Source organism: Tamandua tetradactyla, chromosome 10 (assembly GCF_023851605.1).
Source record: "Tamandua tetradactyla isolate mTamTet1 chromosome 10, mTamTet1.pri, whole genome shotgun sequence".
NCBI lineage: Eukaryota > Metazoa > Chordata > Mammalia > Pilosa > Myrmecophagidae > Tamandua > Tamandua tetradactyla.
This window is the reverse complement of record NC_135336.1, coordinates 21,031,815-21,052,621: the sequence shown is the minus strand read 5'-3', so window position 1 is coordinate 21,052,621 and position 20,807 is coordinate 21,031,815. Positions and strand designations below refer to the sequence as shown.

Below are 20,807 nucleotides of genomic sequence, written 5' to 3'. Positions count from 1 at the left end.
CTGCCAGGACCCCCTAGTCTAATGAGGGGCTCAGAATCTCTCTCTTTTCTGGATTATTAGGAATGTAAGAAGATAAGGTACGCCTTAGAATTCAACCAAAATAGTTGAATGAAATTGGTGCTGAGTGTAAGAGAGGACAGCAGGCAGATAGATTAACATTTCAGAATCATCTGGGAGGCTTGTTAAAAATGCAGGCCTCTGGGAGTGAGGCCTAGCTATCTGCATGGGTAACCAACCCTCTAAGATGATTCTGCTGCCCATTAAAGTTTGAGAACCTCTGTGATAGAGAATGAGTGGGGTTAGGTGAAGAAGTCCTCCTGGGAGAGGTGGACTTGAATTTCAGTTTCTAGCGATGCTTGTCTTCTGTGCTGTCCTTAAATGTGGCATTCACCTGGGGACACCAGGCTCTCATGGGAGAGTGATTACAGGAGTCTATCCCATTGCATGGATGGTGTCTCTGAGAATGTTGCCACAGACTTTTCTTCACCATTTGGGTGCTAATTGCCAAGGGGACAGAAGCGATGTAGGAGGTGGCTGAGGATGGTGTCTGCTGAAGTGTTTAATTCATGTTGCAACTGAAGCACAGCTTGCAGGACAAAATGGCAGCCTGGGGGGGGGGGGAGGACCCACTTCCTGGGTGGGGTTGGGGGAGAATTTCGTAGATTCACTCTGTCTGGTTCACAGACACCAGGAACTGTGCCACTTCCTGTGGGGCCTCCGCTCTTCAGAGAGCTCCCTGTGTCCAAGGAGCTAGCCAGTGCTTCTGAGGGAGCCATTGTGGTCCCAGAGAGATGAGTGTGGACGATTAGGGACATGATTGGTTCTCTCCTCCCTCAGTGCTGCTTGCCTTCTGCTCCATACACTTGTGCTGGCTTTCTCTGATTGGGAACACAGTGTTTTCATGTTGGGGTGGGTGGAGGGAGGAGAAAGAACAGTGCCAAGGAAAGAAGAAGGAACGACTAAGAAGAAGGAACACATGTATGCTACGATGCTGGTGATCGGCTGGGCCTTGGCCCTCTAGAGTGGATGGGCTTTTGCTGGCTGCGAGACACTTTTCCCTGGAGAACATATCTCTGTAGCTGGCTGTGTGGGCTGGAGGGAGCATGCCAGCGGGAATGGCTATGCTTGCTTCCACCATCATGAAAGAATGAGCACCATGGAATTGTTATTTAAGAAACAACAAAAACCTATTAACAGCACCCTGTCCTGGCCAATATTCCCAACCTTTCTAATTGTACTAAGTGGCAGCTCTGACAGTCTTTTGGAACATTGCATTCAACTTCTGGAGGGGCTACATTTGAAGTGAGGCTTATGAGGCTCTGTGGGAGTTGGAGAAAGGAGCGGTGGTGGGCTGAGGAGCTTCAAGGATCCCAGCTTGATGAGTGGAAGCTGATCTTGAATAAAATCCCAGGCTGAATGGATTCTCCCTGGGCCTGACCCAGTGGGCGATGCCAATGTTCTTAGACTAGGATTGCTCTTAGTGGGGGATTTACTTGCACCCATATTGTTCTTTAACAGTCCTTATTCCCTTTCTCTCTTTGAAAATGAGGCTGTGTGGAATGTTTTGCCCTTGATTACTAGAGGGAAGAGAATAGGGCCAGCTTCTTTCTCAAGGCCTGATAGTGGGGCATGGAATAGTAGCATTAGAGACCTTTATTTTACACCATGTCCTAACAGTCAGATGCTCTTCCCTTAGGCTGCTTTTGTCTAGGTCTCCTGCCATACTGGGGGCTGTGTATGCATCCCTCTCGTTTCAGATTTCTCCCAAGTTGTGTTAGAAAAAGTCAGTTGTGTTAGAAAAAGGTTGTTTGTTAGTCAATAAGTAGCCACACTCAGGCCTCACGTCAGCATTGCCCTGGAGGGGCCTCCTGAGGATGCCTGTTTGGGAGCTGCCTCATTTCCCCAGGTCCTGCCCCACTGGGAAGGCTTCCATTTCATAGTAAGAGATGCAGCAGTTCCCCAGGGAATAATCCAGAGCCCCAGAAATTCTCTTTGGGAAGAGACAGAAGGATGCATTTGTTTCTCAGTTCTACCACCTACTAGTGATTTGACCTTAAGTAAGTTATTTAACGTTTTGGAATATGGGTTTTCTCCTCTGTAGAATGAGGAAATAGGTACTCATCCTACAGTCTTCCCAGGGTTGTTGTTAAGAGGCTCAAAGGAGATGGATGTGAAAGTATTTTATGAACTAAAAAGCACTGGACACAAGTGAGCAATGGATTCTTGGTATTCATGAAGGGAATACTGTGGGTCAGCACACTTCTCTCTGGAGAGAGGAGGAGGGGTTTGCATTCTTGTGTTAACTGCACTCTGGAGTTTTGTCCATTTAAGGTAATAGCAAAATAATACTAACAGAGCTTGAGAGGTAACTTTCTGGGTAGTGGTGCCTCTGCTCAGTCCCATGTTGTTTAAGGAGGAAATGTGATGCAGTGTTGGTGCTGGTGGAGGGTCAGGCTGGTGGAGATGGTAGCTCTGCTGTTCGTTCTCCTTCTTCCTCCCCAATCTCTGGACATGCCTGTTCCCCATTCTGAGTTCTTCTACAGTTCTTCTCATCTTGGAGACCTAGACCTCAAGGAAGAGCTGAAGAGGGAAGCCTGCTTCTGCCAGGTGCTCGATAGGATGCCAGTATTTCTATGAGGACAGTCAGAGGGCATTGCTGTTGTGGGCTAGGTGGAAACGAAATGTGAGATGAATGTGCACGAGACTATTGGCTAGTTTTTAGGTTTAGAGAATAAGATTTCCCCAAACCTGGGGTCCCTGCAGATTTCACATCTGTGTGCAGGACTTCTGGTCACCAGGGACACAGCCCCACTGCATGGGTAGCCAAGTCACTGTTATATGGTTTTCCAGCAGGGCAAGGACAGGATACCCTGTCCTCCTTCCACAGGACTTATGCTGTGCTCAGGGGCTGAGGACTGCACAGTCCACTCCTCTCCCTGCCAATAAAATCAAAATTGGGTGGAGTACACAGATTTAACTTATTCATTTGTTAATTTAGTAACTACTTGAGCACTTACAGAGTCCAAGGCACTACTCTAGGTACTTTGGGGGACACAAAGATGATTAAAAAGCAGATTCTGCCCTCATGGAGCTTATGGTTAAGTCATGGAGAAGTGCCATATACATAGGGGAAAGTGAAATGGGGAAAAAGAAAAAAGAAATACAGAGGAGGGAAGATCAGGAAAGGCTGCCCAGATTCTGTGGCTTTTGAGTTAGACCTTGGAAAAATTAGGAGGGTTTGGCTATGATGAGATGGAGGATAGGGAGGGCATGCTACTGGCAGGGAGAACAGGAATAAAGGGCATGGAGATAGGAAACCATGGGATGTGTGGATGTGTGGGGAATGAATATCTGGCAAGAGGGAGAGGGACAAAGAAAGGAAGGGGGAACAAATGCTTGATCACTGCTGTCTGCCAGATGTACCAAAAATGTTATACTCCTCCTTTCTTGTGAGCCTTATTGTACCTTTGTGAGATAGATACTAATCTCTCCAGTTTGCAGAGGAAGAAGCTGTGGCTTAGGGAACTGAAGTAACTTGAGCAAGTCCAGGCAACTAGTAAGTGGTAGAGTCAGGATCTGAACCTATGACTGACCTAGAGACCATGTGCTCTCTATAACAGAGGGCCCATGAAAGGAAGTAGGAAGAAAAGGGTCTGTGGTCTTTTTCTGGTCATGTGGTGTCGCAATCTTGGGTGGAAGGGTGGTGGCTGTCTGTGGTCCCCACAGGGTCAGGCAACAGAGCTCCAGGTTTTCTGGCCTGGCCTCAGAGTCCAGGACGGCTGTGACTCTGGCTTTATACCACCATCCTAGTGGAAGAGCCACTGGTCTCTGGCTTGGGAGGCAGGGGAAGGCAGGATGGCGGGAGATTCTGGACTGACATTCAAGACACGGCTTTGACTGTAGATTTTCTTTCCCAAGACTACCTTAAACCTTGCCCCTTTGCAAAAGTCCCCCTAACTCTCCACTTCCCTGCATCTCTGACCTCCCCTTGGGTCCATGCAGGCTCAGTCTGCACACAGTTTGTTCTGCACTTGTTCCTTTGTTGCTGTGAAACAGGCTCCCGGCACAGTCAGCCTCTGTGTGGGAGGACTGGTGGCTGTCTTCGCAGGCAGGCATTTGCTTAGAGCAGACTGCGTATGAGCCCAGCGTCGAGTGATTCTGATTTCCTCAAGTCGGTGTTGGTGGGACGAGGCACTGCTGAGGGGACTGGCTGTGAAGGATGAGTTCAGGGTGGGATGACGGACCGCTTTTGGGACCAGTGGTATCTCTGGTATCTCCGATTGCTCCGGCTGCTAGATCGAGGTATTCCTGCATGTGCATGTGCTTGAGTGTGTGTGTGTGTGTGTGTAAGAGCAAGAGAGACAGAGAAATATACACATATAGACACAAACAGAGACATAGACAAGAGACACAGACATGCATACACATCCTGACATACACAGCAGAGAGAGAAGGGAGCAGAGACCAGAGGGGAAGCAAGAAGAGACAGAAGAAAGAATGAAGCCGAGGCCAGGTGCAAACCCATGGAAAGTAACAAAAGGCTGTTTCCTGGGGACATTTGTGACCCAGCTGGGAATTGGGTTCATAGAGCCCTGTGGGGAATCTCTTTATTATAGGATCTCATCAAGCTCAGTAAATGTTGTCAAAGACAAGTTAAGCCCTGTCTTGTAGGGCTCTTGGTAGACCGCTCAGAAAGAAGAGACCCTGCAGCAAGGGGGAGGGGGAGGCAAACAAATGTGTGCTCAATTCTCAGCTCTACCCCTTACCAGATCAGTGACATTAGGCTGATTATATGAGCTTTCTGAGCTTGCTTCCCCAGCATGAAGTGGGCATGGCAAGGCCTATCTGCTGGGGGGTGTTGTGGAATTATTATTTAATTCATCCATGTAAAACACATAGCATAACGTCAGGTGCATAGTAGGTACTTAGTACATGTTAATTTCCACCCAATACCTCTCTTCCTTATACCTGAGGACAGCTTTCTTTGTGTATTATGTGTAGATAGAGCTGGTACAGAATTTGTATGCCAGTAATATTTGTGGGCAAGGAAGTGAAAGTCAGTTTTATTCCTCAGGTTAATCTGACTTTAATACATTGCATCATCATTTATTAATGTGATTAAAATCTTCAGTTAATGTGAAACAAATCCAGACGTTCCATTGTAAGGCAAAACCACTAGGAACTTTGTTTAGAAATTGATTTTTTTGAATGTTGAATGTTATTTTTAAAAGCTTTGGTTCCTTTAAGAAGCTCTGGTAAGAATGAAATGAAACCCCTGATGGAAAAAATGGTCCTGGGGAAGCTCTGCTACACACCCCAAGCAGAGCTCATCTCCCTGGGAAACAGTCTTAAGTGTCCCAGGAGGTCAATACAAGGTGGAAGCAGAGACCTGCAAAGAGCAGATGTACCAGGGCCCTTATCAGGGAGAAATCAAAGATGGAGGAAACCAAACCAGCATGAGGAAAGCAGGCGCTTTCTAGCTCTGAGAAACAGGTCAGTGGGAGCCCAGACTTGAGATGAGATGAGGGTGGTAAGAAGAAGCCAGAACTTCAAACCTGTCCAGATTAGAGTGGGGGGAAGGATGGAGGAGTAGATTACTAGGTGTGAATCTCCTTATGTGTGCGAACTCCAGAAAATTACTTAACCTCTCTGTGCCTCCTTTCCTTTTTTTTGGAAAAAAGGTTGATGATGATAGTTGGCACCAACTCAGAGGGTTTACTGTAGGGGCTAAGTGAAAAGCTACAAGTGAAATTCTTATTCTAGTGCCTGGCATGAAGAAAGTGACCCTTAAATTTTAGTTTTCTACAAAGACAGCTAATTCTCACTCTCTTACAAACAGCCTGGGAAAGACAGAAACAGGTGGTATGTAATAACTAGAAACTGAGAAGAGTCTAATTAAGAATTGTTAGAGGCTTAGAGACAGTTTATATTTTTGTGAATTAAAACAAGATTCAAGCTAATGCAATACCTATGATATCAATTATACGAAGAAACTAGATGTAAATGAATAAACTACATTAATTAAAATTTTTTAAAGAAAATGCATGAATTGAAAACTTAGTTTCAAGTTTTGGCTCTATCACTTTCTGAGTGATCTTTGAATAAATGATTTAATCTCAAACTGACTCTCAACTGGTTAATCTGAAAAATGAGGATAATAATAATAGTAATATCTACAGCATAGAAATTTGGAGAAATTTAATGTGTTAGTGCATGCAGAAGTGCCAGGCTTTCTTGGAAATGTCAGGTTAATACGTTTATGGATTGGAGGATTAAGCTGTCTGCCTTTGTAGTAAAAGTTGGATGCCAGAATTATGTGTTCTTTAACACATATTTTATCACCAGGTGTGGCTATAATTTGAAAGTTTATAGTCTTCTATAAGTAGTGTTTCCAGCTCTAAGATTTTTCTTAATGCAAAGCTTTAGACTAGCAGTTCCTGATTTTGTAGGGCCTCTAATTTTCAGGCCCTTGGGTTTTAGCTGTGGGTTATGTTCCCAACTACTGGTTAATTGGTAATATTCCAGTATTACCTATGTACATACCCACATCCATAAATAAGCAGCATTTTTGGATATAGGAACTTTGCTCTACCAACTAATGTCAGTTAATATTGAATATTCAATTGCATACTTTAAAGTGACATGCTAGATGGAGATAGTTGATGGAAGGTACTTGACAGATATTTAATAAATGACTGATAAACTTCCCATTGTGAGCAGTGAACAAAATTCTTTTAGATCTCTCTCAGTGTAACAGAATTTAGCCCCTATTGTCGTGTTTTAGGATTTTTATGTCGTTTTCACCATCCTCAGTGCTGTGCCTCATGTCATCTTGAAAGTCATAAGCCTCAAAAAAGTGAGGAGGGAATAAAAAATAAGAAGTAGGGAACAATGAATTTAAGCCAGGAAATTGAAATATTCTACAAGCTATGTGTTGGACTGATTCATTTGCTTGGCTGTAAGTGGGGAACAAATCTGATTTGACATACCTACAAGAAGAAAACATTAGAAAATGTCATGAAGAGGAAATACATTTTACAGAGAAATAATAGTGTATGAATGATGATTGCAGATTATTCTTTTGTCTCCCATCATTGTTCAGTTAAGAGAAATGACTTAAAAAATAAAAAAATACTGTCTTTTAGGACTGTACTTAAGAATATATAAGGATTTATATGATAATGAATTGCCATCTTGCTCAGATATTATTTTGATGATTTATTCTCATTAATAACAGATGCTGTTTTTACATCTGTTTGTTGCCAGGCATTTGTCAACTCTCCTGATTGTGTTCTGTGCTTATAGGTGGTGACTAAGGAGATGTTCCCTCTGTTCATAAAGAAAAGGGCTGGTACAGATAAGAAACATGAATTATATATAAAGAAATAATGTTGCTTTTTTCTGTTGTTGAGTTGTAGTGTATCCATGGGAACCTAACAAGTGGAGTGGGGATTTTTTTTTTTCTTTTGGTTGTGAAAGGGGAAGAATGAAGCACTCTTAGAGCATCAGTGTTTCCTAAAGTGTGGAAACATCCACCACCACTGGTAGTACTTGAGATGATTTTAGGTGATTTACAGATGACGCTTCAACTTCTCTTTTGGTCATGTACATAGCTGAGTCTATAGAGACAGTCTGTGCAGCCCACTACCTTCTCCTGCTGGGTGATCTACTGACAATTCCAGGGTATCCAAATGCATCCTCTCCTTTGCCCCTTCCATCCCTCAGCTCTTCCCTCTGTATTTCTACCTCCCATCTTCCTTTAACCCTGCCAGCAGCCCTGCCTGGTCCTCACACTCTGACCTGCCTTAATCTCAGACCCCAGACCTCTGCCTCTTTTAGTCTCCCAATCCCCGCAGCTGTTGGTTCTCATGCCTTTTTATGTCTACCCCTCTCTGAGTCCCTAATGACCCTTTGAAAGAACAGCCTCATGTTCCTTGCAATCCCATTCCTTGGCATTCCTCTGTTCCTTTCCAGTCCCATCCCCAAACTTTCATTCCCTTTCCTCTAAGCCTGAGCCTACCTTTTCCTCCAGGCCCATCTTCTTAGCCCCTTGGATCCTAGGTGTCCAGCCCTGGGTCTGCCCCTCTTTGATGTCTCTGTCCTCTAGTTCTGGGTACCTTTTCCTCTCAGGAGCCACAGTCTTCTTTTGCTCCTGCCTTTTTTATTCACCTTACCATTAGTCACAATCCACTAGTTTTTTGAAAACAAATTTAGGTAACAAATGGAATCGATTTGAAACAATATCAAGAAAATAACATTATAGGAGAAGGTAGGCAGATATGGTGAAAATGGTGGTAGAAGTGCAAAAATGACATCTGGAAAACTTAAGTGATATGTTGAATTTACAACATTGGTCTTATAGAGGCTGCTAATTTCTTCTTGGGAGCTCTATCCATAACCCGGTAGCTACCCAAAATATTTTAGATTATGGACCAGAAGCCAACTGGGTCTGAATCCTATATGTACATTACAGTCATCTGGGAGCTTTTAGCGAGCACTACCCAGTCCCTTCCCAGACCCCATACCCATTAAGTCAGAATCTCTGGGAAGACACTGGGGCATTGGTATTTGTTAAGAGCTGTGCAGGTGATTCTAATGGCAGCCAGTGTTGAGAAAAGCTAGTTGTCATCCTATAATGTGAATACCAGAATGCAAAGACAAAAATAACTTTTGAGCAAAATAACAAAGTAAACGAAAAAATCAATTACTATATGAGTAAAAGAAATACAGAAATAAACAGGAATGTACTAACAAACAAAAATTTAAAGGACACAGTCTGTCAGTAGTAATTCATGCAACTTTCTTCAGAGACTTTAACCACAAACATTTTCTATTAATACCTAACTAAACCTTGAGTTTTCTTCATATTCTCAGAAAGAAATTTACATGTGAATCCCAAGATTGGCCCCAGATCTCTTTGTCGCTATCCATTCTGGCTGCCGTGGCCTTTGAAGATAAGGAATCCAGGCTTATCTCTGTTGATGTCAGAAACCTCCAGGGAATCTTGAATAGGGTGTGAGATCTTGCTGGTTTGTTCAGATTAGTGTGATGCCCCAGTATATCCCAGAGTAATTTGGGTAGTGAATAAAGAATTATTTGTAAGGTCCCCTTAGGAGACTGGAGAGAAAGGAGAAAATATGCAATTACCCCATTTGGAGAATTTCTGTTATTCTCACAAGCAGTGGGGACAATCAAATCAGTAGGCTGAGCCCTTGATCTTGGGGTTTGCTCCTATGAAACTTATTCCTGCAAAGGATAGGCTAAGCCTATTTAAAATTAGACCTAAGAGTCACCCCCAGAGAATCTCTTTCATTGTTCAGATGTGGTCTCTTGTATAGTGATCTCACACCACAGACAAGACACTCCAGTGATGCACTCCAGTATCTGCTGACAGGGGAAGTAGGCAGACAACCTAGTTCAACATAAGGTAAAGTTACTGCCCTCTTCCTACGTGGGACATAACTCCCAGAGATGTAAATCTCCCTGGCAACGTGGGAGAGAAATCCTGGCATAGGCCAGGACCCAGCATCAAGGAACTGAGAAAGCCTTCCTGACCAAAAGGGTGAAGAGAGAAATGAGGCAAAATAAAGTTTTAGTGACTGAGAGATTTCAAACAGTAGAGAGGTTATCCTGGAGTTTATTCTTATGCATTATATAGATGTCCCTTTTTAGTTTATGATGTATTGGAGTGGCTGGAGGGAAGTACCTGAAAATGTTGAGCTGTGTTCCACTAGCCTTGATTCTTGAAGACAATTGTATGACGATATAGCTTTTACAGTGTGACCGTGGGATTGTGAAAACCTTGTGCCTGATGCTTTTATCCAGGGTATGGACAGATGAGTTAAAAAATATGGATAAAGAATAAATAAATAATAGGGGGGACAAAGGGTAAAATAAATTGGGTAGATGGAAATACTAGTGATCAATGAGAGGGAGTGGTAGGGGTATGGTATGTATGAATTTTTTCTTTTTTATTTCTTTTTCTGGAGTGATGCAAATGTTCTAAAAAATGATCATGGTGATGAATGCACAACCATGTGATATTGTGAGCCAGTGATTGTACACCATATATTGAATATATGTGTGTGTGTGAAGATTTATCGATAAAAAATATTTAAAAAAAAATCTCCAGGGAGGTAGTTGGCATCTAAGAAAGCTGGCAGCTTTTGGTCTGAACAGGGTCAATTCACTTGTTTCTGAACACGAGTGTGGTAAGAGTGAGACAGGAACTTAGGCCTAAAGAGGTAGCAGCAGTTCTAGATAGGTCTCTTAAACTGTGATTGAGATCAAGAATTCAAGCTCTGAATACCAGCTATGGTGTAAAATGTTTCAATTGTAAGTCCTGATGCACAAGTTCAGGACAAAATGAAAACAGCAGCAACAAACAAACCTGTCCTTACTTAGTTACTTAGTGTGACTATGACAGTTGGCACCATCCATATCCTGCTTGAATTAAAGAAAGAAATCCCTTTCTCTCTTCAGGACAGATGGGAGATGAGGGGAATAAAGTCCTGAAGATTTCGTGGTGCTGGGCTCCCCTTTGGCCAGGGATCTGCTTGTGTTTTCCACTAAAGTTCACCTCTCTCTGAGCAGCTGTTCCCTGTTGCCTCAACCATCCACTCTACTAAAGATTTTAGTTCAAGAATTGATTCTGCCCAGGGTCAATGAAGGGACAAGAGGCAGCTGGACCTCAGGGCCTTGGTTATCAGGGCAGCCTGATCTTCGTGCTTCTCTCCTCTTTGGTCTCATCTTTAGTTTGCCACCCTCTTCTTGGACCTTGGTTTCCCATCATGGCCAGATGCCCTGACTTTAGCTTGGTGGCTACTTTCCATTCTGATCCCTGACTGGGCCAGACTTGTCTCTGCTTGGGACCATCTGTTCATGTTTGGTCTCTGGCCTGGCATCACTTTGGATTACCCACCTTGGCATGCCATGCCCTGCTCTTCTTAACTGTTGCATATGTATGTCCAGTTAGGACTAATGCTCCCAGCATGATACGTGGTTTCTTTGTGCCAATCTTTCTTCCTATGGACATTGGGAAAAGAAGAGGAAAGTACACAGTGGATATATGAAAAGGGAAATATATGATCCTCCAATGCTGGGGCTTTTCTAATTAGAGGAGTTTAGATTGTAATCACCTCCCAGTTTGAGCTGAATATTCATATAACATACAGAAAGTACTTTAGCTTTGCTTTTGAAGTCCCAAATATATATGTCCATTATAGTTATTCAATTGGCTTTTAGCACAAGATTACTTTCCTAAAGGGGCCAGGCCTCTGTGTAATATATGGTGTGAATATAGCACCACTTAAAACACCATCATAGAAAAATTCCCCATTGCTTCACATCAGAGCCTTCCCAGCAAACTTCATATTTTCCTGGGCTTCCTCCTGAAATGCCTGATACCTCCCCTTCTTACAGTTAATCCTTCCCTTTCTAAATTTCTTAACCCCTATTTCCTCCAGTAAAGCTCCCCTGATTTATCATACCTGCTTCTGTTCAGAGCCATGAGAGCACTTAGGTGCCGAGTCAGTGCTCTGTGGTTCACCCTGTGCTCCTGTGGTTGGGATGTTAAAGGAGTTAGTATGTGTGAAGGGCTTAGACCAGTATCTGATGGGAGTTAGTGCTCAGTAAGTGTGTGCTTGTGCGTCCAGATTTCTGTAGCTTTTAGGGAGCTTTGTTGATTCTGGGGGCCCTTTCTGTCCTTTGAGAATGGAGCTTCCTTGAGAACAGACCTTTTGTCCCCACCACCCCTTTGTATTCTCGCCTAGACAATGAGTTCAAGGCTGTATCCTAATAGGAAACCTAATAAATAATTTTGGCTACCAGCCTGCCTGAACTCTCCAGGGAACAAAGGAAAGGTACTGATTATCTCAGCATTGTTAAGAAGAACAAAAGAGAACGGCAACATTTGACCATTCCAAATTTCTTAACCCTTATGGACCTGTTTCTTCTCTCTGAGATTGGCTGCATAGGCTCCCACTGCCCACATAGGTAATAGTCTCAGAAAGGTTAAGTACTATGCTAAAGTCACAGGATTGCTAAGGGAGAAATTAGTATCCAGGACCCCCAACTTACGTCTGGAATGAGTTCTGTTCTGTACCATCTGCCATACAGGTGGGGAGGCCCTGTTCTTTCTCTCTTATGTTGAACTAGGTTGTCTGCCCACTTCCCCTGTCAGCAGATACTGGAGTGCATCACTGGAGTGTCTTGTCTGTGGTGTGAGATCACTATACAAGTTGTATCTAGGCCAGGTCTTGGGGGAAGGATACTGATAGTTGCTCTGTGAGGTCCCAGTATGATGTTTCAATCCAGTGGGGTGAAGGTTACCATGACATAAGAACAATAAAGCAGCACTTCCCTGGTTGTGATGTGGCCTCCTGGGACCTGTTCTTCTGTTGTGGCATATTTGGTGACACCTGAGCACCAAGGAGCAGTGGGGAAGTCCTGAATGATCAGAAAGCCAACTGGATTTCCAGTGTAAGTGATGGGATTGCTCTTCACCTTGTAGAAGGAGGGAGTTTGTTATCAAAGAAATTGTCAAAGCAATGCATGTTATTTTTATTGTTAGTAGTAGTAGTAATGGTATCACAACAAATAGTACAGTGACAACAGGGAGCATTTAGGGGTAGGAGGTCAGGCTCCTGCCATCATGAAGCATACAGTTCAAGCCCCTGAAATTCAGCTCAAGAAAGACCAAGAACCATTAGTAACCCCTCTGAGTCTCTGTTGTCCCCTCTATCAAAGGTGATGATTTATAAGGAGGATCCCTTCTAGCTCTGATAGTCCATGGTTCTATGTACAATTCCTATAATACCTACAAAATATATACCTATAAAATATAACTGTATAATGCCACAAGATATTATTTCATCTTGAATTGCTAAATGAGTGCTACAAGAGGGAGAGATAATTGGGTTTGAATTGAAGAGGAAATTATCATTCATTCAACAAATATATTTTGAGAACCTGCTATGTGCTATACCCTTTTCATGGTTCTGAGATTACAGAGCATGTTCTTGACTTCATGAAGCTTTATAGTCTAGTGGAGGAAACGGACAATAACAACCACACGATAAATAACGTCATGTAGAATAACAAGAAGAAAATCAAGTTAAGCTTCAGTAGTACTTAATTATGAGGAGAAAGAATGAGTGGATTTCGGACAGGTGGACAGACAGTGGGAATATAAGGATGAGTTGGAGAGTACCAAACATGCTTGGGAAACAGTGGCTAAGCCGGTCTGTTTTGAGTATCTGTGTGAAAAGAGTTAAGGTTGGAGAGAGAGATTTTTGGCAACTTAGTGAAAGGTCTTACATATCAAGTTAAGGACTTGACATTGTATGCAAATGATAGCAGGACAGCTGTATTCAATGAAAAAAATCTATGTACTGAGCAATACCCTTGAACCTGGCAGTAGGCCTGGGAATGCAAAAAAAAAGAAACTTAGAGGCATAAAAAATATTTTACAATTGGTAAGTAAATTACATACATTCTGAATATGATCACAGAGGGGTAGTTGGAGAAGTAAGTCTTCTCAGTGGATCTGATAGTTCATATATAAATTAGGGTTGGAGATTTTGAATCATCTGCTTAGAAGTGAGAGTGAAACTAATCTTAACTCAGGCTAAACAGAATATTAGGGAGAAAGGAGAAGACTTGTACAGACTGATCTTAGAAAATGTGGACATGGAGACAGTATAAAAGAGATGGAGAGGGTGTTTCTAAAGGTGGGAGGAGAACCAGGACACAATAAATTAATGGGATCAAGGAAGAAGGGATAGTTAGGGTTCCCTATCTACAGGGAGATGGGGCAGTGTTGAGGCATTTGGTGACAGAAGGCATCGGTGACTGCTTACAGCATTGTTTCAGCAACACTTGATGAGGAGAAACCAGATTGCAGTGGGAGGAAGTGGTGAAGTGAGGCAGCAGCAAGCACATATTGTTTGTTTGAGAAATATGTCAGAAAATGCAGGATAAAAATAGAATGGTGGTTGGTAGGACAATAGGGTCATTTGATGGTTTTGTTAAAGAAGGGAGACCTGAATGAGTATGAGGCTGGAGTGGGATGGGCAGTGACAGAGAGAAATTTGAAAATATGAACACAATGGATTTATTAAGCCATTCAATAAAATTCATTGAGTACCAAAATGTTCCAGGCACTGTGCTATTTGCTGGGAATACAGCATGGATAAGGCATGAAGTCTTCATGAAGTTTACATTCCAGTGAGTGAGGCAGACAATATACAAGAAAAACAGTTGAATTTATAACAACTTAAGATAAGTGCTGTAAAGGCATAGGAGTGACCTGGAGTAGGTAGGGACAAGTTGATAAAGAGTGCAGATGTAAGTGATAGTTTGGAGGAGAGGCATTTCATCCTCTATTGGAAAGAAGGAAGAAGGAGTTAATTAGAAAGCTGTTTTTAAGTAGGAAAAGGGAAAAGGGAAGGAGGGCAGTTCAGTGGCCATGATATTCTTAGGAAAAAAACAGGCAATGTCATGGGCTGAAACAGGAGTGGGATAGTTCAAGACCCTGGATAGGGCCTTACCTACTTCATTCAAATCTCCCAACAAGTCTTTGATGTAAGGGTGTTATTCTCATAGGATACATAAGATAGCTGAGGGAATTCAGAGAAGGGATTCAGAGTCCTCTCTGAATATAGGATCAAAGGGGAGGTCTATTATCTGAATCCTCTACCACTGAATGTGTTTCCAAAGACTCAGCCACAGGAGTCTGTCAATAATGAGTGAAGGAACCACAGGCTTGTCAATGCAATCAAGAGCTCTGTCCTCTCTCCTCTTAGGCAAAGTCTTCTGTTGGGCCCTGTGGGAAACCTTTGGAGAGGAGATGACGCTTGTGCATGGAATGCATTAAAGACTGAAATTCAAGCAAACAATACATACTTATTTTTAAGCACACTGACCTTGTGTGTATTGACTCTTTAGTGATTTGTATTGAGTGAGGGAAAGGGTATTCAGGGTGAGAGAAAAGGTGATGCAAATGCTCTGGAGATTCAAGGGAAAGGTGTAATCAGAGAGGGCTGGAATTTGATCAGATAAAAAGTGAATTTTCTCCCTCATAAGGTGATATTGGGTCAATAGTAGTGGTAAGTGAAGAAGAGGTTTTATTTCTTAGTCTCTTTGCCTCCATAATTGTTTAGCAAAAACATAAAAGAAAGTCAGAGTTGGAAAGAGACCTTTCATTTTACAGATGAGGAAACTGAGACCTAAAGAAGTGATTTTACTTTCCAAAGTCATCTAGCTAGTTATTGGTTGATCCTAGATGTGAAGGCAAGACAGAAAACTCCAACCAAACTCTCTTTCCATTATACTCCCCTGTGCTTATCTTTCAGCCTAATTCTGCCCCTCTTAGCTTGCCAGCAGCCCTGATGCTGTCATTGTATGTGTAAGAATGGGCAGACTGGAGAATGTGTGGGTTTGAGGGGTGTCTAGTTTGGATTCAGTTTGTAAGGCTCCAGACAAAATTTCTAAGAAGCCCAAAAAGCAAGATTATATTTCTTTCTCCATCCTCCCTTGTTATTATCATAAAAAAATAAGCTGATGAAATTGTAAATGGCACCTCCTGGCTCTTGCAATCTATTACAGAATTGTGCTCTAAAGAATCCAGCACAGGGTGAAAGCAGAGGAGTGTCTTCCTTAAACTCAGGCTAGAAGGAGGAATTGACATGGGGCTTTTAATCTACATTCATGCTAAATGAAATCTGTTATATGGGATAATGAGCTCCATATTTTACAGACTATTTTAAGCCTGTCTCAAAATAAAGTACAGGGCTTGGGGTGGAGGAAGAACGTAAGTTTTGGAGACAAAATGCCATGGCTTACTCATCAATGTTTTTATTTTAATGATCCCAACCCCGGTGCAAGTCCCTCAGTGACACTGTAATGGAAACCACATTTTTTTTTCTGCTGGAAATTTCAGGATGAACACAGCCAAATTCTTCGAGACATAATTAAGGTTACAAACTTGCATCCACAGACCTTTCACCCAGGGGGCTTAGTTAGAGACAGTGTGGTTGGAAAGCAGTTGAAATTATAGAGACATTTCTTCTGCCAATCTTTGGCCCACCACAGCCTCATTTCTAGGCCTTCCTTCTGTCTCTCCCACTCCCCTTTAACTGCTGCCTCATCCCAGGGAAGGAATAAACCAACACATAAATAAATAGGAATCGTGGTATTGACTTCTTCCCTGCCACAGGGAGAGAATCTCTGACAGATGCTGCTATGTCTGAAAGATCCTGGACTGGCTTGGCAGAGCTAGCACACATGTTGCAGGATAGACAGCCAAGGGGCCAACAGATAGGAATATAAATGTGGGGGTGGTGGTGGTGTTGTGGTGTGAACAGTGTTGCCAGTAGATGTGGGATGAAGTGGGGAACGCTCCTCCCATTACAGGCTGGAAAATCTAGCTCATAGGAGGGCCTTGGGGCCCTAAGAGAGGAAGTTGGCCTCTTTTGCCATGTTTGGATATGATGAGTTGAGTGCTCTCTCAGTTTGGGTCTCCTTTGCCTTGACAAGCTTTCTGAACCTTTAAAGATCAAAGTGAAGAAAGTTGGCATGGCCAGTCTTATTATGTGGGCTCATTTCCCCACTTTTAGCCACATTTTGAACACCTGGAATATATGAAATGGTGTATGCTCCCAGCGCACGCACTCACATTCTCTCTCTGTTTGGCCAACAGCCGTCCAATCTTAGCCTTGTAGGAAGGCTATTGTTAGCAACAAGAACAAAGGGGAGGGCTGGGATGTTTGTCCCAGAACTTTCTTGGTCCCATACTCGTCCCTGGGCATGATTCTGGAATAGACCAGGATGAGACCCAGCTGGGCACTCTGGATGACTTCTTAGAGATCATATTATTGCACCCATCACTTTTCTCACTACCTTCATCACCAAATGAGAAGTAGTCATATTAGATAATATCTCCTTCAGGAAGATATATTAATTAGTACATTCTTGGATCATTCATCTAACAAGTGTTAAACACCTCTCTGAGCCTCAGCTTCCTCATTTGAAGAATTAAAAAAATATCTATTTATGGAAGTCAGTATTGCCATTCAATTAATACTTCCAGCTCTATACTTTCCGGCACGTTGTACTTCCCCATCTTTGAAGTTAAATATAGCTAATGTGACTCTTGCTCTAGCTGGTGAAATGTGGGGAGAAGTCAGGTGTTTAATTTCCAAATGGAAGCTTTCAAAGCCAATATGTAATTTATCTCATTCTCTTCACACTCTTTCACTGATAGTAGAAACTGTTTGGAGAAAGCCTCCATAAGCCTGGAACACTGAGTGGCTGTCGTGAGCATAGCCCTTAGCTGAATTATTTTGGACATGTGGTATTAGTAAAAAATAATCATCTTTTCTTTTAAGCTACTGAGATTTTTGAGGTTGCTTGTATCCATAGCCTACAAAGCCTGTCTTGACTGATGCATACTACCTCATGAGGCTTTGTGGGAAATTAACAAACCTGAAATCAATGTACACTGTACAGAAGGCATTCAGTAAATCACTCTGAAGATCATTTAGGATGCTTTTGATTGCAGATAACTGAACCCAAACTCAAAAAGGCCTAAATGCTAAATACATTTCTCCTCTTCCTCTTCTTTTTCTCCTCCTGCCCCTCTTGCTTCTTCTTCTCCTGCTTCTCTTAACAAGAAGTACAGAGGTTAGACAGTTTAATCAGAGGTTCAACATGACCACCAGATTCTTTCTTATTTAGTCTGCTTGGTTGGTTAGACTTCTTTCATTTATAGATCATTGCATTTCATCCTGTTTGGAAAATTCTCAGCTATTGTCTCTGTTTCTATTCTCTTCTTTTGGGATACAAATTGATTGTAGGTTGAAATGTCTCGCTGTCTCTCCTATACCACTTATCGTTACCTCAATATTTTTCATAATTTTATCTCTCTATGTTGCATTCCAGATAGTTTCCTCTTATCTTCCAGTTTATTAATTCCTATTCACCTGTGTCTAATCTGCAATTAAATCTGTTATCAGTCTTAATTTCAATTGTATTTTTTTAGCACTAGAGTCCCTATTTAATTGTTTTTCACATCACTTTCTTTTTAGTTTTCGTTTCATTCAAAAACGTTCAAGTTTGTCTTTTATTTCTTTGAACATATTAAGCATATTTTATAGTCTATGTGATAATTCCAGTATCTTAAGTCTTTGTGGATCTTTTTATCTAGTCTCCTATTTCTAATGGTTCTTGCTTATGGTGTCTTTTTTTCTTGAGGGTCTCATTCAACCTTTGATTGTCTTCGTCATTATTCTTGAAAAATTTTAGTGAGAATAATTTGAAGCCTAGAATGATAACTTTTTCCTGCAATAATTTTCATTTTCTTTAGCCAGGTTCTTGGTGATATTATCAGTCCAGTTCTTCCTTAACTCAAGTTGAATGCTTAATGTTCCTTGGACCCAGGTTACAGGCAGCTGGGTTTCAAGTATGCATGAGAACTGGTTTATTTCTAGGTTAGCTTTACCTTGAGGATGAAGCCTTCTTCCATGGGGAGCACCAAGCCTAGGGGAATGTTTTGTGGATCAGAATCCCCTCCTTGGACAGGCTCTGAACTTGGACTTCTATTCCGCTCATCCCTCCTGACTGCCAAAAGCACAGCTTAGTTTTATTGTTATTTCTTGCAGATTAGTACATGCTCTCAGGATAAAATCTTCTTTCTGTTCTTGTCTTACCCCTTTGTATTATCTTCTCCTAGGTTTTTAGTTAGTAATTTTTTTTTACCTTGTTATCTCTCTAACATCTTAAAGAAGATTAAAAACAAAAGCAGTGGTTCTCAGTGGGAAGGTTGGTGCTAATCACCTAACCCAGTTATAAGAAATGGTGATCTCAGGATCTCAGTTCTTTGCATCCATCCAGTATACCATCCTTGTGGACTCAAGATAGTGGACACAAGTCAATATGTCACAGACAGAACTCCCAACAACTGAAAGACCCCATTTCTTCATGCTTGCATTCACATAAGTCTCTGTAGGAAAACCTTTCCCAGATGTCCTTCAGCAGACTTCTCCCCATGTCTCAGAGGACATAATTCTATTATAATCTCTAAACAAGACACTAGAAAAGGATTATGATTTCCATGATTAGTGTAATGTAATCAGCATTTAACCTATGGGATCAGAAGGATCCCAACTTGATTCCTCATCAAAAACCTAGTTTCCATAAGCAAATAAGAAGGGGGAAAATGGCCACTGAGAAGTCAATCACCTATGTCTGTTAGGTTCTGTGTTCAGGGTTAAGGATTGAGAAGTGGTACTTGGCCTATTTGGGGACATACATGCTCTGAATGATGTAGGTATATATATAGCAAAACCCTAACAGAAGGAATTCAGAAATACAGGAGACATGTTCTTGAAACTACATTATAACTTAAAAAGTATAAAAATTTATCATACTTGGTGACCAAAATTTAATAAATTTATTTAATAAACGATATTCAGAATAAAATTCTGTGGTAGAAAGAATGGCCTTATTGAAAATTTATTCAGGAAACTTGATCACCTTACAAATTACTTACTTTATAAATGCATAAGATGTATTCATAAGGTTCACTGGTTGAGGTGCATTTTTCCAAGTGATCCTGAAGAGGTGAGTTATAGCTTTGAAAACAACTTCATTTTAAGGCTTATAAATGGACTTACTTTTTTTTTTTTTTGTATGGGCAAGTACTGGAAATTGAACTCAGGTCTCCGGCCTGGCAGGCGAGAATTCTGCCATGAGCCACCATTACACCACCCCATTTTAAGGCTTATAAATCCTTCCATATCCCAAGGACATGGGTGCCACCTTTCCAGCATGCGGAAAGCTCTTTTGCTCCAAGATATTTCCCCTTGGTACCTAGGAGCAGGGGAATACTGAAGAAGGAGGTATGAGGGTATCAAATACAGTCTTTTCTGAGGGCTGGCTTGCTCTCTGCCTTTCAGAAACCTTCCATTTGGGGCAAGAGGTCCCAGAGGGGGAAACTTTCTACCCCTTATTCTTGACTGGCCCCTTCTCAGCATCCACTAGAGGAGAAAATGTCCAATCCTGGCACACTAACCTTCTATAGGTTCAGGATCTGTCTTTCTTCCCTCTTTGCCGTATCCCATATCGATGGCTTAACCTCATCTCATTTTAGAGGTTCTCTTATCGATTACTTTATATAGGTTGCTAGCTCTCAAAAGCCTCTCAAAGAAGCTATCCAAAGAAGGTATGCCAAGCAGATTGAAAATGTGCATGAGCTGATATTTTTGGTTACAGCAATTGAATATCCCTGGGTTTTGGGGAGAATAAGGATAAGTGGCATGAAAGTGAGTTGCGAGTACACTTAGGTGTCTCTTTTATCACCTACATGCCATTTCATCCTTAAATACCATCAGTGAAAGCTATTGGTTTGCGTGACCACAGTTCTTTAAAGCCTAACTTAGATGAGAAGAGGATGGTGGAATAATCAAGAAGGGATCTGGGGCCTGGAAGCTTAGGAGGGCAGAGTTTGATGGGGTGGGGGAGACAAAATGTGCATTTGAAGTATCTAGGCTTTGAGAGAGGACATTCAAAAGTTGATAGGGGAAGGGAGGGAATCAAAGACCACCTTCCTCATGTCTTGAAGTTTGGTGTAAGGCTGGGGGAAAACTCCAGCCTTGGGTTGTTCTGCTTGCTGGATTGTGACTGGAAGTGTTTTCTACAGGAGTGGAGCCACCAGCAGCTCCTATTAAGACCCTGCCCCCTTACCTTGAGGCTACTTGCCAGGTGGCTGAACTGGTTTGCATCTGAGACGGGGTTGGCAGAGCCCTGGG

The 20,807-nt window shown here is 42.1% G+C and overlaps 1 protein-coding gene and 1 long non-coding RNA gene across 10 annotated transcripts in view; both read left to right on the top strand.

The window, feature by feature from the left end:
- Positions 1 to 20,807, top strand: part of KALRN (kalirin RhoGEF kinase) — a 758,640-nt gene that overhangs the window by 59,634 nt on the left and 678,199 nt on the right. Inside the window, exon 1 of one of the 9 annotated variants that reach the window (XM_077118115.1) lies at positions 643 to 4,302. The exons of the other annotated variants lie outside the window; for them this stretch is intronic. Coding sequence (XP_076974230.1) covers positions 4,236 to 4,302 — 67 coding nt within the window. The 5' untranslated portion in view covers positions 643 to 4,235. Of the gene's footprint in view, positions 1 to 642; positions 4,303 to 20,807 lie in introns of those variants that run through there. 9 annotated transcript variants of the gene reach the window in all.
- The window catches only part of LOC143648305 (uncharacterized), a 64,414-nt gene continuing 47,942 nt past the window's right edge, over positions 4,336 to 20,807 (top strand). The window contains exon 1 of the long non-coding RNA XR_013158500.1: positions 4,336 to 12,480. This is a non-coding gene — a long non-coding RNA (uncharacterized LOC143648305). The remainder of the gene's footprint in view (positions 12,481 to 20,807) is intronic.